The sequence below is a fragment of the Haliotis rufescens genome, unplaced genomic scaffold (assembly GCF_023055435.1).
Source record: "Haliotis rufescens isolate VD_foot unplaced genomic scaffold, xgHalRufe1.0.p SCAF_11, whole genome shotgun sequence".
In the NCBI taxonomy this organism is placed as follows: domain Eukaryota; kingdom Metazoa; phylum Mollusca; class Gastropoda; order Lepetellida; family Haliotidae; genus Haliotis; species Haliotis rufescens.
In genome coordinates this window covers 9,034,288-9,049,621 of record NW_025963791.1, presented here as the reverse complement: position 1 = coordinate 9,049,621, position 15,334 = coordinate 9,034,288, and the positions used below count along the sequence as shown (strand labels likewise).

At 41.4% G+C, this 15,334-nt stretch overlaps 1 protein-coding gene across 3 annotated transcripts in view; it reads left to right on the top strand.

The window, feature by feature from the left end:
- LOC124146378 (glutamate receptor ionotropic, NMDA 2B-like) overlaps positions 1 to 15,334 on the top strand; it is a 140,405-nt gene that overhangs the window by 102,959 nt on the left and 22,112 nt on the right. For all 3 annotated transcript variants that reach the window (XM_048392189.1, XM_046516644.2, XM_046516643.2), the window contains exons 4-10: positions 1,837 to 1,953; positions 4,857 to 4,996; positions 6,533 to 6,707; positions 7,161 to 7,275; positions 9,564 to 9,784; positions 11,830 to 11,962; positions 13,034 to 13,220. In XM_048392189.1, coding sequence (XP_048248146.1) covers positions 1,837 to 1,953; positions 4,857 to 4,996; positions 6,533 to 6,707; positions 7,161 to 7,275; positions 9,564 to 9,784; positions 11,830 to 11,962; positions 13,034 to 13,220 — 1,088 coding nt within the window. The remainder of the gene's footprint in view (positions 1 to 1,836; positions 1,954 to 4,856; positions 4,997 to 6,532; positions 6,708 to 7,160; positions 7,276 to 9,563; positions 9,785 to 11,829; positions 11,963 to 13,033; positions 13,221 to 15,334) is intronic.

The following is a 15,334-nucleotide window of genomic DNA, read 5'->3' as shown; positions in this document are numbered from 1 at the left end:
CAATGTGTAATGAACATGCAGCCTGTGTTGAAAAGTGTGTACCTGCAATGTTCATGACCAATACGTGTTCTCAGACATTTCAAGGGCATAATGTAGCACGTGCAGTATGTGCAGCATCATGCCCGATGACAGTGGTCTTGGCAATGGTATAGTACGGAAACGGGCCACACTATCAAATGTGTGGATACAACTTACACATCTTCAAAACTCACCATTCTGGGTCATTTTCATTTTGGTGATGCTTAATTAATTTTCACGTCTAAATTATACATGTATGTGTGTGAGTTAAAGTTTATCGTCACATCGGCAATATTTCAGCCATACCGTGGCGACGTCTAAATTATAATTACTAAACCATGTGTGTGTGTGGGGTGGTGGTGGGGTTGGGGGGGGGGGGGGGGGGGGGGGGTGGTGGTTGGTAAACAGATTTAGCCAGTGTTATGCCTTGGAACTTTACCGTGCAGTGACTTCATAGTTTGAGATTGTGAGGGTGTTTCTCCAATTTACCTTTACCATAACCAAACGGGACCTGATATTCAACTGGATTAAACGGTTTCCCCAAACCTTCAGGTATGATAGACACTGCCTAACCCTTGACAATGTAGCTTTACGTCTATGATTCTTGACAGTATCGCTTCATTTAAACAACAAACAAACAAACAAACGTACCAACTTGATGACGTCATTTTCTTTGATATTACGTCATCGGCTTATCGTGTCATAATTGTCCGGGCCACATTGCCAATGTCGAGTTCACTGTGGGTCACACAAGGACATTTCACACACAATATGTCACGTAATGCTAAATTCGTAGATGTTCAGCAGTGAATTGTACATGATTTTACGAACGTTCGTATACAGTGTTGCGTGGTGTACAAGTGACACATGTGACTATTGGAATGTGGTTGGAAAAGGCAAAGATTATGAACAGTAATCCGTGGAATCGTTCTATTTCAACACCGATGTGTTGACACGTGTGCCAGAAGTTATTTTAAGAGCCGCCATGGAATAGACAGAAACCTGGCTTTATTTAGCACGCAAACAGATCGTTAATATCACGACGCCTCATTCTGCCAGAGCAAATTTAAATATCTTAATTACTTGAGAAAACATACAGAACGGCTGCTGATTTCCTTCAAATGTAAGATCGACTTTCATCGTATTGAACGTGCAAATAAAACACAGGCGCGTGCAGTTTACACCTTTCTAACGCCATCGAGTGAAAGTGATCTTTTTTTTCTGTGACGATCGATATACAAAACATATCAACGAGAGACTTTTCCAATGGCCTTTTGATAGTTGCGTAAAGAGTAATTAAATAAATGGATTAACACGGTTATCTAACGATGCTGTCAAAGGTCGATGACTTTCTGCCTTGATTGTACTTTTACGAGAGCCAACAAGAGTGCCAAGAGTGTAGGAAACGTTAGAAATGGCTTGCGTGGCCTCTAGAGAATTAACTATCAGTAAAACTTCCATTTTTTAATGACACGAAGCAGTAAGATGGACATGATTTCGAGTCTGTTAATACTTATGAACACTTCTTATATTCGCCATTTGTTGATGTATGTCCCAAGGGTGAGCTTGCTGCGGCGTAGTTTCAAATATCTGGGAAACATTTTGCGCATCGATGGTTATTTCAGACCATTGCTTTGAACCAGTGAAAGTGATTTAAGTCATTTTGACAGAATGGCGTTTTAACATTACGAATATTTAGTTTGAAGATTGTTGTTTACATCAAAGTCAAACATGCATGTACCTAAGCAACAGAGAGAGGATAAAACAAATACAAATCTTAGTTGTTCATCTCCTCTAGATTTTGTTTTTGTTGTGCAGGTTCACAATCCTCAGCGAAGTGCTGATCAGTGACGGTAGCAACAATACTGAGGTACTAGCAAGGCTTAACACCGTTGTGAATACCCATACGAGAGTCTTCCTTCTTCACGCAAGTAGGTGAGTCGGGGTGTGTCACGTTGCCAGAAGGTGGTCGAGGTGTGTCACGTTGCCAGAGGGTGGTCGGGGTGTGTCACCTTGCCAGAAGGTGGTCGGGGTGTGTCACGTTGCCAGAAGGTGGTCGGGGTGTGTCACGTTGCCAGACGGTGGTCGGGATGTGTCACCTTACCAGAAGGTGGTCGGGGTGTGTCACGTTGCCAGTAAGTGACTCAGGGTGTAACGTTGCAAGTAGGTGAGTTAGGGTTATCACGTGGTCAGTAGCTGAGTCAGGGTGTGTCATTAGATTAGATGGTGAGTCAGGGTGTGTGACCAGATAAGTTGGTGAGTCAAGGTGTGTCATTAGATTAGATGGTGAGTCAGGGTGTGTCACTAGAATAGTTGGTGAGACAGGGTGTGTCACTAGTAAGTTGGTGAGTCAGGTTGTGTCACTAGATTAGTTGATGAGTCAGGGTGTGTCACTAGATTAGTTGGTGAGTAAGGGTGTGTCACTAGATTAGTTGGTGAGTCAGGGTGTGTCACTAGTTAGTTGGTGAGTCAGGGTGTGTCACTAGATTAGTTGATGAGTCAGGGTGTGTCACTAGATTAGTTGGTGAGTCAGGGTGTGTCACTAGATTAGTTGGTGAGTCAGGGTGTGTCACTAGTTAGTTGGTGAGTCAGGGTGTGTCACTAGATTAGTTGGTGAGTCAGGTTGTGTCAATAGTTAGTTGGTGAGTCAGGGTGTGTCACTAGATTTGTTGGTGAGTCAGGGTGTGTCACCAGATTAGTAGGTGAGTCAGGGTATGTCACATGGCCAGTAGATGAGCCAAGGTGTGTCACATGGCCAGTAGGTGAGTCAGGGTGTGTCACGTGTTCAGTACTTGGGTCAGGGTGTCTAACCTGTTCAGTAGGGCAGGATATGTCACATGGCCTGGTGAGTCAGGGTGTTCGTCCCTTGACCAGTATGTCAACAGAAGCAGAGTAACTGGGACCCAAGCGTCTGTGCATTTAAGGGTGGACATTGCGACTGCTTATGTCAGGAACAAGATACAAGCGTGTCGGTCTCATACAGAAGAGGCTGAAAAATTTAGTAACTGTGATAGCAGGGGAACGACAAGATAGAGTGAGTGAGTATGGTTTTAAGCCGTTTTTAGCAATATTCCAGCAATATCACGGCGGGGGACACCAGAAATGGGCTTCACACATTGTACCCCCATCGAACCCGGGTCTTCGGCGTGACGAGCTAACGCTTTAACCACTATGCTGCCCGACCGCCCCACGACAAGATAGAATGAATAGAGATTAAGAGACAGAACGTGGTGATGATGGAAATTCGTATGTCACCAGTAACTCTGTCAGAGTAGTGGGAATTCGTATAAAGGAAGTATTTTCGTTGAGACCAAGTGTTAAGGAATAGGAGTCAGAGGTATTTGTCACTTCCATGATTGAGACTGCGATTTGGCTTGGAAGACGGAGTGAAGTCATCTGATAGGAGAGGGGGAGGGTTCGGGGAATGAATTAATCTCTCAGGTTGATAGATAGCTCGCCATTACTTACATATCAATCTTAGATCTACTCAGTAAGAGGATATTGCGAGGAGGATATTGGCAATGACTTAAGGTTGGAAAGTTGGTGTGGGGAGATGTTGAATCGATGGGGCTTGTGTTGTGTTGTGTTGTGTTGTGTTGTGTTGTGTTGTGTTGCGTTGCGTTTCTTAAAGCTACGATACTTTGACAGGGTGTGTATAATGGATGTTGATACAGTTCGATAATGATATATTTTCATAGTTTTATACAGGAACAGAAAGGAGATCTTTAGATTGGGGACACAAATTCGTTTTTGTTTTTATTTATTATTCATAAAAAATATGTACATAAATATCTATACAGCATTCGTCCGTAACGAGTTTACAACTTTAATATCACACATGTTTTTAATCTACTTGAATGTCCTGATGAAAAAATGTGTTATGAAAAAGAAATGCATGTTTGGGAGAAGCTGAGACCAAAAACATAATTACACTGTCAAAAAAAGCCAAGCCCCATTATTTTACAGTTTAATGTGTTTTCCTGTATCTGTTAGTCCACAAACTCATTTAGTACTGCACCATGACTGTGGAATATGTACATTTCATAAAACCAAAACCATCTAAATTTATATAAACGTTAGTGTTATTTTAATCAGCATGAGGAAACGAATCTTTGTTTTGAATTTTAGAGGAGAGAAATGTAATAAAAGAGTTCATAGACTATATATTAATCTAAAAATCATCACACGCAATACTTTCACCGTTAACCAACAACTCAAAGGTGACATATAAGACGTTAAAAGATGAAACTTTGTGTAACCCTGCCTGGCATTAAGGGGCTAAAACAAGGACTGGTCGACTCGGAGTCAGTACACTGTGCCTGAGTGGGGTATTCATGTTAAACTGCGGCATGGTATCTCAGTGGGCTGGCACTATAAACATGACTAATACAAGTAGACACACACACGTGCACGCACGTCGCTACATTGTGGAAGAATATTGAACGCGACGTTTAACCCAATTTCACCTCACTTCATGGGTGCAATATGTGAAGCCAATTTCTGGTGTCCCCCGTCCTGATATTGCTGGGATATTGCTGAAAGGGGCGTAAAACCAGACTTACTCACTCAAGCACGCACTCACATATGTCATACACAATAGACATATACAAGGCACTACATACACCCATATTGAAGGTCAGCACACATTCTATTTTATCGGCCCCAACACACGCTATAAAGGACAGCGAGGATTACATGTGATAGCGTGTATACACACCTTTGAACATCTGTTCAGTCTGGTATTACTGGAGGGATCCTTCATCGAATCATCACACAATGACATAATTACTACTGACAGACTAATGCGATTGATGGGATATTTCTTTCGTGTTTTGCAGTTCTGAGTCTAAAAACATCCTTGACGTCGCCGCGAAGATTGGATTGACAACGAAGGATTATGTCTGGATTATCACTTCAACAGCTTTATCACTAGGTTACAATAACCGAGTGGTAAGGAGTTACCCATATGGACTCTTTGGTAAGGAACATATAGTCCAGAAAGCGCAGCTTCAGAAGGCTAGAAATTACAGAAATGTGTTTTATGGGTTGATTTTAAGTCATTGGAACGGAACAGACTACGTATTTAATAGGATTTTTTTATTCTTGAAACACATTACTTAAAGTAATGTTTTATCTACTTTTTCTTGTCCCTTAATCCAAACTGATTATTGATATTGACTTAATGTCACGCGCTGTTACGGTGAACTTCGGTTCCAAATGTAGAGTTTTTAAAGGCACGTCGCATCTGACAGAAATATAAAGTCGAATTTATTCCAGGAGAACCTATTAGCACTTGATGTTGTACTAGTAATGAACAGTTGTGTTTCTGAATTCGTCAAACCAGAAAGTAATGGCAAATCCATTTTGTCTCAAACTGTCTGGATACTATATATTTCTTTTGACGATTTCCATCACAAATCCAGATATTTTTACTCTGAATAAAAAGTGTAAATGTCTGCTTTTGTCATACGTCTTAATGTCGACATAATCATAATTTCAGTCTGTTTTCTGTCACATATATTTCATACTAAAGAAATCAGTTAAATGCTAAAAAGAGTGTCACGAATTGTGTCGAGACGTGTTTCTTCATTGGAAGCAGTGACTTTGAGTTGTAGTGTTATTAAATTTGCATTTACAATCAATGTTCCGTACCGCCAATTACAAACATTGATTCACACTGTTTGAAACATTGTTTGTTTGTTGTTTAACGAGACACAGAGAGATATTCCAGCTATATTACGTCGGCCTGTATATAACTGTGTCTAGGCCAGACGGTCCAGTGATTGATATCGTGGAGAGTACATTGTACGTTGACACGCAATCAACAGTCACTTAGCGGGACCACCCTATCCATTTGGTCTCCTCTCTCGACCAGCAGAGATTGTTGGGGACATTCTAATATAACCCGAAAGGTGAAATCTATTTTTCGTTTGCCCTGTCGTGATAAGCTGGGCTTTTGATTCCATACTCATTCACTCCAAAAGGACCAACACAATGAATACCACTCTAAATCACATGATGATTGAGTGTTCAAAGTATGAACCTTGTATGTTTATTTGTTTGTTGTTTAAAGCCGCACTCAGCAATATTAGAGCTATTTGACGGCGGTCTGTACGAGTCTGGACCAGACAATTCAGCGACTGACATCGTGAGCATCGACCTACGCAATTGGGATACGATGACATGCATCAACCAAGTCAGCGAGCCTGATCACCCGATCCCGTTAGTCGCCTCTTTCGAAAAGCATAGTCGCCTTTTACGGCAAGCATGCGTTGCTTGAGGGTTTATTCTATCCCGGATCTTCACGGGTCGAGTTCGATACCCGACCTGGGTGCACTATGCGAAACATATTCATTAAATTTCTTGAATATTCTCAAAGGCAACGTACAACAATAACTCACTAATTTCATATTCCCTCAGATCCTCCGTGAACAAAGTAGGACACACCTTTAAGATACGTTCATGAGAAAATTATGTTTTCTTATTCAAAACGAATAGAATCATATCTTTTCAGCTATATCGTTTGAGAGTGGTTTGTCAGCAATGAAAGACGCCATAACGTCAGCGCTGACGATGTGGTTTGAGACGATCAACAAAGTGGGTAACGACAGGACCATCAACCTGAACACCAGCTTCTCTTGCAAGGAGACCAAGAGACAGTTCTGGAACGACGGGGGTGACTTTTTCAAGTAGGTTCTTTTGACAACGCTAGGCAAAATCTCCTTTGAGGCTGATAGACGTTAGATGCTGTTCAGAAAGGCAGTTACACATACTCGCTCGCTCAGTCGTTCACGGCGCCCAACTACACCTTGTGAAAGCTCCATTGCTGAGTTCTTTCAATATTTATTTCATATTGGGTTCACAAACGCCTAAAGGTCACAAAGTTTTTTCTTCTTTTGTATAATAATTGTCATACGTAGATCTGTGAAGGGAAGTAACCATTTTCGCTCTTTGCCATTCCTTATTCCGAATGTCCGGCAGCGGGACAGTAGCATACTTATTGTGACACGTGACTATATCTTCAATAATCAGAGTAATGATAACTTCAGAATATTCTACAATGTATGAGCCATGTGATGCTCTTTGAGCCAGACAGTGAAAGCCAATGTATTGCAAACAATATTAATGTTAATGAATTTCAGCTATCTGAAGAATTCGCCGTCACAAGAATTCAATGACACGGGTGTTCTCAAGCACACCTCCCTCCAGATACTGAATATTCAAAGAAGCGACAGGAACTACCCGATAGCTAAGGAAGTAGGTGCACAACATTGTACATACGTACCGTAATGTCATTGCAGGCATCATGTCACTCAGTGTTCCAAGTTTGCATGCTGAATCTCACAATGTCGATCTTGCACATAATGTACATGCACCATGCTGCGACTTTAAGCTTTCAAGGCTTTTACCATATCATGAATTCACAAATACAGTGCTATTTACCACACTGAAGGGATACAGATAGAGAATATGTACCATGCAGGAGTATGCGTACAGTAATATTTACCATGAAGTCGGGGTATGCATAACGAAAGATGTACCAGGCTATCAATATAGGCATACATCGATGTGTACTAGCTAGACTGCCATTGTATGCATACATTGATATGTACCAGACCGGCAATATAGGAAGTCAGTAATATTACTGCCAATACATGGGCATATAGAAGTAATGTACCAGAATGTCAGTGGAGGCATACAGTTATATATACCAGGCTTTCATTATAGACATACATCGATGTGTACCAGTATGCCGACCCGTGAAGATTCCGGGGTAGAATAGGTCTTCAGCAACCAATGCTTGCCGTAAGAGGCGAATATGTTTGTCGTAAAAGGCGACTAACGGGATCGGGTGGTCAGGCTCGCTGACTTGGTTGATGCATGTCATCGATCCCAATTGCGTGGATCGATGCTCATGGTATTAATCACTGGATTGTCTGGTCCCGACTTGATTATTTGACAGACCGCCGTCATAAAGCTGGAATATTGCTGAGTGCGGCGTTAAATAACAAACAAAAAAAAACAAAAAAATCAAACCAGTATGCCAATATAGACATTCAGCAAGATTCATCTTGATGTCGGACTTGGCTTCAACTCTGTCAGGATATTCACACAGTGGTATGTAACATAATGTCAGTATAGACATATCAGTATATGAACCGCATATCAAGATAGATAATCACACCTACAGTACTAACAGGGTGGACATACACATTTAGACAACAGTTTGCGTTCATATATATTTCTTTGTTTGCTCTAATTATGTAAGCTTGTCAGTTTAACTTAGTACACTACATCGTCTATGCATCTGGCAATCAGATTCTGTGACGCACGTAATAACGCAGTTAGGCTCAGGGTTACCTAGGAACATATTTTCTACTTGTCTTTGAAAACGATTTGGAACATTTTTTTCCAGTTAGATTTTTTGTATTAAGGAACGTAGATCACAAAGCATGTTTTTTTTCTAATACTAAAATGCGAGTTAAGCACTTAATATAATTTTCAATCTATACAAACACGCTAGCCAAGACTTAATGTAGTTCCCGTAACACACTATTACCGACCTGATGAACTATCCAGACAAACAGAGAATGTGAAATTCAACGATTATCAACATGCAAACAGGAATTAGATTTCAGATTGAAGTCAATGGTACATGTAAACATTAATTAACAAAGTCATTTTATTTGTAATAAAATTTTTAAGCAGTTTATCCAAAGTTTCGGATGTGTTGTTTTTGTTTGTCATGGATTTAAACGCCGCATTCGCAGTATTCCAGCTACATGATAGCGGTCTATAAATAATCAAGTTTAGATCAGACAATCCAGTGATTCGTCTCGCCAGTCCCTCGTTTATCGTACGGACTGGCTAAAGGGGATCTGGTGGTTGATGTGTTCGATCTTGGTAATTGGGTGTCATTTGCCAAAACAACGTTGATCATGCGATCACTCTCCGGCTTCCACTACACTCAATCAAGTATGTACATGGCGCGGAGAAAAGCAATACTGATTCACTACAGTGGCAATATAAGGCTAGTATATGCGGCCCGGTTAGGCAAGACATCTTAGGCGCCGCAATTCCAAGTCCAAATGTGCGTCCCTGAGATGGGCGTTCCTCACACGTGTACATGTCACGCTGTGATACAACTGAAATACTGTTGAAAGCGGCGTTACACTCACTCACTCACTCACTCACTCACTTGTTGTAACCCCGCCTCGTCATTAAGGGGCTAAAACAAGCTCGAAGTCAGTATATTGTGTCTGAGTTGGGTATTGATGTTAAACTGGTATGGCATGGTATCTCAGTGGACTAGCAATATAAACCGGCATTAGTCTTGACCGATACAACTAGACACACACACGTGCATGCACTTCGCTACATAAGTGCAAGAATATTGAACGCGACCTCATTTCACCTCACCTCATGGGTGCAATGTGTGAAGCCCATTTCTGGTGTCCCCCGTCCTTATATTGCTAGAATTTTGCTGAAAGGGGCGTAAACTCACTCACTCACTCACTCACTCACTCACTCTTGTATATGTACAGGTCGGGACCTGGACCAAAGACGGTTTAGTCATTCAGGGAATCACATGGCCGGGAGAATCGACGGAACCTCCAAAAGGAAAACCCGAGAAGTACTTCCTCCGGATAGTCACATGGAAGGAAGACCCATATGTTATGTACCGCGACTTCGACAACAGGACAGGCATGTGTGAACACAATGCTGTGGCGTGCCGGGTGTATTCCAGGAATGACAGGAACGAGAGGTAATGGAACATCATGTAACAACACCATTATTAACTTATAATTTTCGTATGTGCAATGTATCACAACCACCTAAATTCACAATATTCAACTGTATGACACACTTCATATTGACAGTGAAACAGAATATAGCCAATCGAAACTGCGCACAAGGCCGAACACGTTTCCAAGCAGGTTCATGTCCGCTGTTCACTTGCCCATCCAACCACGTCACGACGCTCGCAATTGTCTGGTTTTGTTAATTAAGGACATATAGAAAACTGTTATGTGTCACATTTAGATCTGACTAGGGTGAGTTGCAAGACGTATCTATGCAAAATCTAGACAATACGAGCAACTGCTTTTGTAGCTAGCATGCAAAATAGAGGTTGTACTTCATTACCTGCCAAACCTTCATCGACAACAGGCAAGGGATATGGTTGCGGTTAGTTTCGAAGAAGTCATAAACTGTTGCATCAAATGATTGCATAGCTCGTATAAGCTCCATGCTTCTTAGAGGGCAGTAAAGTAACGGATGTAACTTTAGATCCACGCCTGAACGAAGTTTCCAAAACATCCAGTAAAGCCAGTTCAATAAAGCTTAAGCCAGGAAACACCGGACTCTACTTCGTACATTTTTACAGAACGTATTTTTAGGCTTACAGGGGTTGTCCAGATTTTTTTAAACAGTGATGTAATGCATATTGACAGCGGCATTAGCACAGGCGTTCAGTTCCATTAGCTGAAATGGTACTTATGCTTCACGAAAGCAATGTTTACTCACGTACTTAAGATGGGGAAATTGAATAACGCATTTGCTATATGCTGTATGTGTTTCCTACTACGGCAAAGCAGGTTTATGGGGCAATTGGGCTTCGGAAGATGTAAACACAGGACAACGCTTTTCCTCGGTAGAAAAAAATCAATACTCTCAGTTTATAATGAATCCGTCAACTATTTATCATTTGGAAATAGACAATTAGCTATCCGGGTAGTCATAAAACGTTTATGATGTTTACACAGTATTGCTCATTATATACAAGATGAATATTGCTTTATGAAATGATTGAATCTTTAACTGGAATCATAACGTGACTCAAGATAGCATTATTGTGTGTCAATTGCGTGTTTTAACAGCTCGTTATATTGTAAATATCCGGTTTTCGGTTTTTCATTTCTGAGACTGACAACAGAAAGCCATCAAAAATGAGAAATCGACAAATCGTTAAAAACGTTACCATCTTCAAAGGCACATGCTACTATTTCCCGAAGAGAGTTGTCGGTGATACTTCAAATAAACTTTAAGCAGAACGTTCCAGATCAGTTTTGGATTAACAACAGAACATGAAGTTGATCATGACTTCAAATATTTTTATCGCCGTCACAAAACTATTATACATCATGGACTGAGATTCATTGAGACGGAGAAAGGAATCCGGTTTGGTTCTAAAACCCCTTTAAACTGCTCAAGATCAAACATGGAGGCATGCTTGGGGTCACTGCCGTATTCGAAACACGGAGATATATCACATTACCTTTATTTGGGCGTACATTTTCCAGGATCTTCCTTTTTGGATTTTTTTATTGAGAATACAGCTGTCAGTCAGGATTAGGGTAAATGTCATCCTTCACGTTCCAATCGATTTTAACTTTTCTTTGACTTGGTCGGCAGTCGAGTTTTTTATTGGCAATATGCATCTTTACTGTGACCCAGACGTAACAAAGCTACGAGTGTTCAGCAAACCTATTGTTTCACAAACACCGTCTCAAATTCCTTATGAATATGGAAAGGGGTTTTGTCGCTTTTTATCCATTTTAACTTCTAGCCAAATATGGTAGCCATACCTTACCTTCAGTTCTTCAGTAGCATAAGCCTATTTCCGATACATATATGTAATTCATATTCTCACAGGTCGACACCATACATCAGGGTACTGTGAGTTTATGAATATTGTCGATTCCTTTTGGGATTTTTTTCCATTTGTGCTTTTCGTGTGACAGATATGAATATGAATGTCCCTAAGGCTGATGAAGGTGTGGAAGTTATTCCATTTTCTCTCTCGCCCAGAACGAGCAACGTTACCAACACCACCTGCTGCACGGGCCTCAGCATTGACATCCTGCGCATATTCGCCGAGGAGTTAAATTTTGACTTTGAGCTTTTTGAAGTTGCTGATGGTCAATGGGGTGCAGAAAACTCGGTAAGGTTCCTCCGAAGGATTGACTAGAATGGACAGTGGCTTGTGTTTGGAAACATTAAGATATATTCATATACTACATTTTTGACAAGTATAAAACACTTGTTTGATGTTTCAGATATAGTAGAAACAATGTTTGGAAATGATAGGACAATATTAGCTATCCAAGCTTTTCTGACTGTTTTAAGATGTTTTTCATACGCGGTGCTACATTCGAAAATTGTTAAGTTTGTTGAGCTGACCATTATGTCATGTGTTTTTATATATTTGTGAATTGAATAATGCGCAAGCATTATATGCATAATAGTCGGTTTAAGTTCTAGCAGTTCTAGCTATGAATGAATGGTAGAGTCTAGCCTGGAAAATGGTTCTGTTTCCTTAATCCGTTAATGGAAATATCTGCGTGACCATTAACCAACTGACTAAACAGGAGACCCGTGAAGATCCGGGGTAGAATAGGTCTTTAGCAACCCATGCTTGCCGTAAAAGGCGACTATGCTTGTCGTAAAAGGCGACTATGGTTGTCGTAAAAGGCGACAATTCTTGTCGTAAAAGGCGACTAACGGGATCGGATGGTCAGGCTCGCTGACTTGGTTGATGCATGTCATCGATCCCAATTGCGTGGGTCGATGCTCATGATATCAATCACTGGATTGTCTGGACCAGACTTGAATATTTACAGACCGCCGTCATATAGCTGGAATATCGCTGAGTGTGGCGTTAAACAACAAACCAACCAACAAAGACTAAACAGGAAAGTCTGAATAATAACATTCTAGCTTCTCAACACAACCAAACCAAAGACGTTATAGATGATTAATACTTCAGTGTTGATAATGTTTATATAATTGAACTGTAATATTGTTTGTGAAAAACTGACGGATGACATGGTAGATACAACCTATGGATAATAACTATTTTATGATACTGTTACAGCGACGTATCGGTACAGATACTAATACTAAGCTGGTGTCTACTTTGAACTGTTATATGTTATATGCCTGTTATGGTGAGATTTCTTCATAATGCCCTTGCATCACGTGATCGAGTTATATAGGAATCCTATTTTCACAGTATACCAAAGAATGGAATGGCATTATCGGTGTTCTGAAGGAGAACAAGGCGGATATGGCTGTGACGTCCCTGACGGTGACCCCAGAGAGAGCCAAACAGATCGACTTCTCCGTGCCCTTCCTTGAGACTGGGATAACGATAATGGTGTCCATTCGGGACGGGAAGATCTCGCCTACAGCATTCTTAGGTAACCACTTGGGTCCCGTCGGCTTATTCTGCTACCTACAAAATGCCTCGGGCAGTAATGGAGTAGGGACATTGCAACAATTCGACCAAGCTGTTGAAATAAGTCAAGGATAAAACTGAGTGGGTCTTGAATTACTTGATTCAAACTTGCCAGGACAGACAACTGCCCCGAGCGTCGTCTCCGTGTACTCTATAGGATGGGGTGATGCATTTGCAAAGAAATATATGTTCGTGTATACAAAGCGTTTAAGTGACGTTTTGTCTTGTAAAGGTCATGGTCGTGCGTGCTCTTGGTGGAAATGGGGAACCTATTCGGATTCTAATAGTGAGAGAGACGACGTGGTAGCCTAGTGGTTGAAGCGTTCATTCGTCACGCTGAAGGCCCGGGTTTCATTCTCCAGAGTGTACACTGAGTGAATCCGACTCTCGGTGTCCCTCGCCGTCATATCGTTTTAATAGTGCTAAAAGCAGCTTCAAACCATTTCACTCACTCTATTGTTTTTTTGTTTTTGTATCTCCGCTTTATACAGCATTCAAATTATATCAACGAGTGTCAGCCTGATGTTGGGAAAAGTCCGAATATACCACTTGGGTGAACCCACTAGCTCGGGTGTGATGCTGCGAAACCACGAAACATAATTAGGGCAAGACTTGGATTTGAACCCACAATCAAAGGTTCCTGACTAAGGGATGCAACTCGGTCGAAAGGATGTGGATCTCACGCTTGTTTTTAATACGAAGGGGGGTAACAGATGGTAGCGTATATGGTGTTTTATAGAGAAATAACATACATCCTATATTGATATCGCTGGTAGGGTGACCGGGGACCGACGGAGAGTCAGGGATGGGACACCAGACGTGTACTTGTATAGTAGTACGTGTGCCTCTTTTGGAGTGAGGTATCTAAATATAAACGACACAGTACTGTTCCGAAAATAGCATAAGCATGTGAATCACCATAAAATAGTGATGATGCCATGACCAGGTGTTGGTGGAAGAGCGAGCGTATCCTGCACATGTTCCTAAAAGGCGTAATTGCAATATGTTCTTGTACAGGGAGAGAAAGACACTGCTATTGTATAAAGAGGTGAGGTGAGGTGAAAATGGGTTTAACGTCGCGTCCAAGATTATTGCACTTATATAGCGACGTGCATGAACGAGTGTGTGTGGCTGCCTGTACTAGTCCGGGCTGATGCAGATTTATAGTGCTAGCACACTGAGATACCATGCCGCAGTTTAACATGAATACTCCACTCAGACACAGCATACTGACTCCGAGCCGACCAGTCCTTGTTTTAGCCCTTTAATGCCGAGCGCCAGACAGGGAAACAACGAGTACCATCTTTTAACGTCTTTTGGTATGACGCGGCCGGGGATCGAACCCCGGACCTTCCGCTCTCCGGGCGGACGCTCTACTACTAGACTCCGGAGGCGGTCTATTGTATAAAGAAGATTACACCATTCACATATGGGTTAAATGCATACATCGAGCAATAGAGAGGTCAAAGCATCTACAGGCAAGCACGTACAACAAGGAAATATGTTGTTGAAATATGACAACCTCGCATATACTGGTATTCAGATATGGCTTTTCTTTTCCACAGGTATATGTGCGCTCAACGTCGTTTTGAGACCGTTTACAAAATGTTTATCATTATTAGTTTGTTTGTTTGTTGTTTAACGCCGCACTCAGCAATATTCCAGCTATATGACGGCGGTCTGTAAATAATCGAGTCTGGACAAGACAATCCATTGATTGACATCATGAGCATGGTTCCACGCAATTGGGATACGATGACAGTAAACACTTTCCACTCTCAATCAAAGATGACAAGATGTTCTGATCAGGGTTACAATCTCATCCTTATTAAAGCTTTCAAAAGGTTTTATGGTATGCATGTGCATGAATTTTCAATTCAGTGACTAAAATTAGGTCCGATGCAACACCGTTTGTTCCCGTGTTTGTTCAGAACACTTGACCTGCCTTTGCATGTGTTTCTGTCGGGTGACACAGATGGTGCAGGATACGCTGACCTTTTCGATCACGGACAACTAGTATCATCACTATTTGACAGTGATCCTAATCCATGCTTATGATAAAGTCGGAGTCGCACA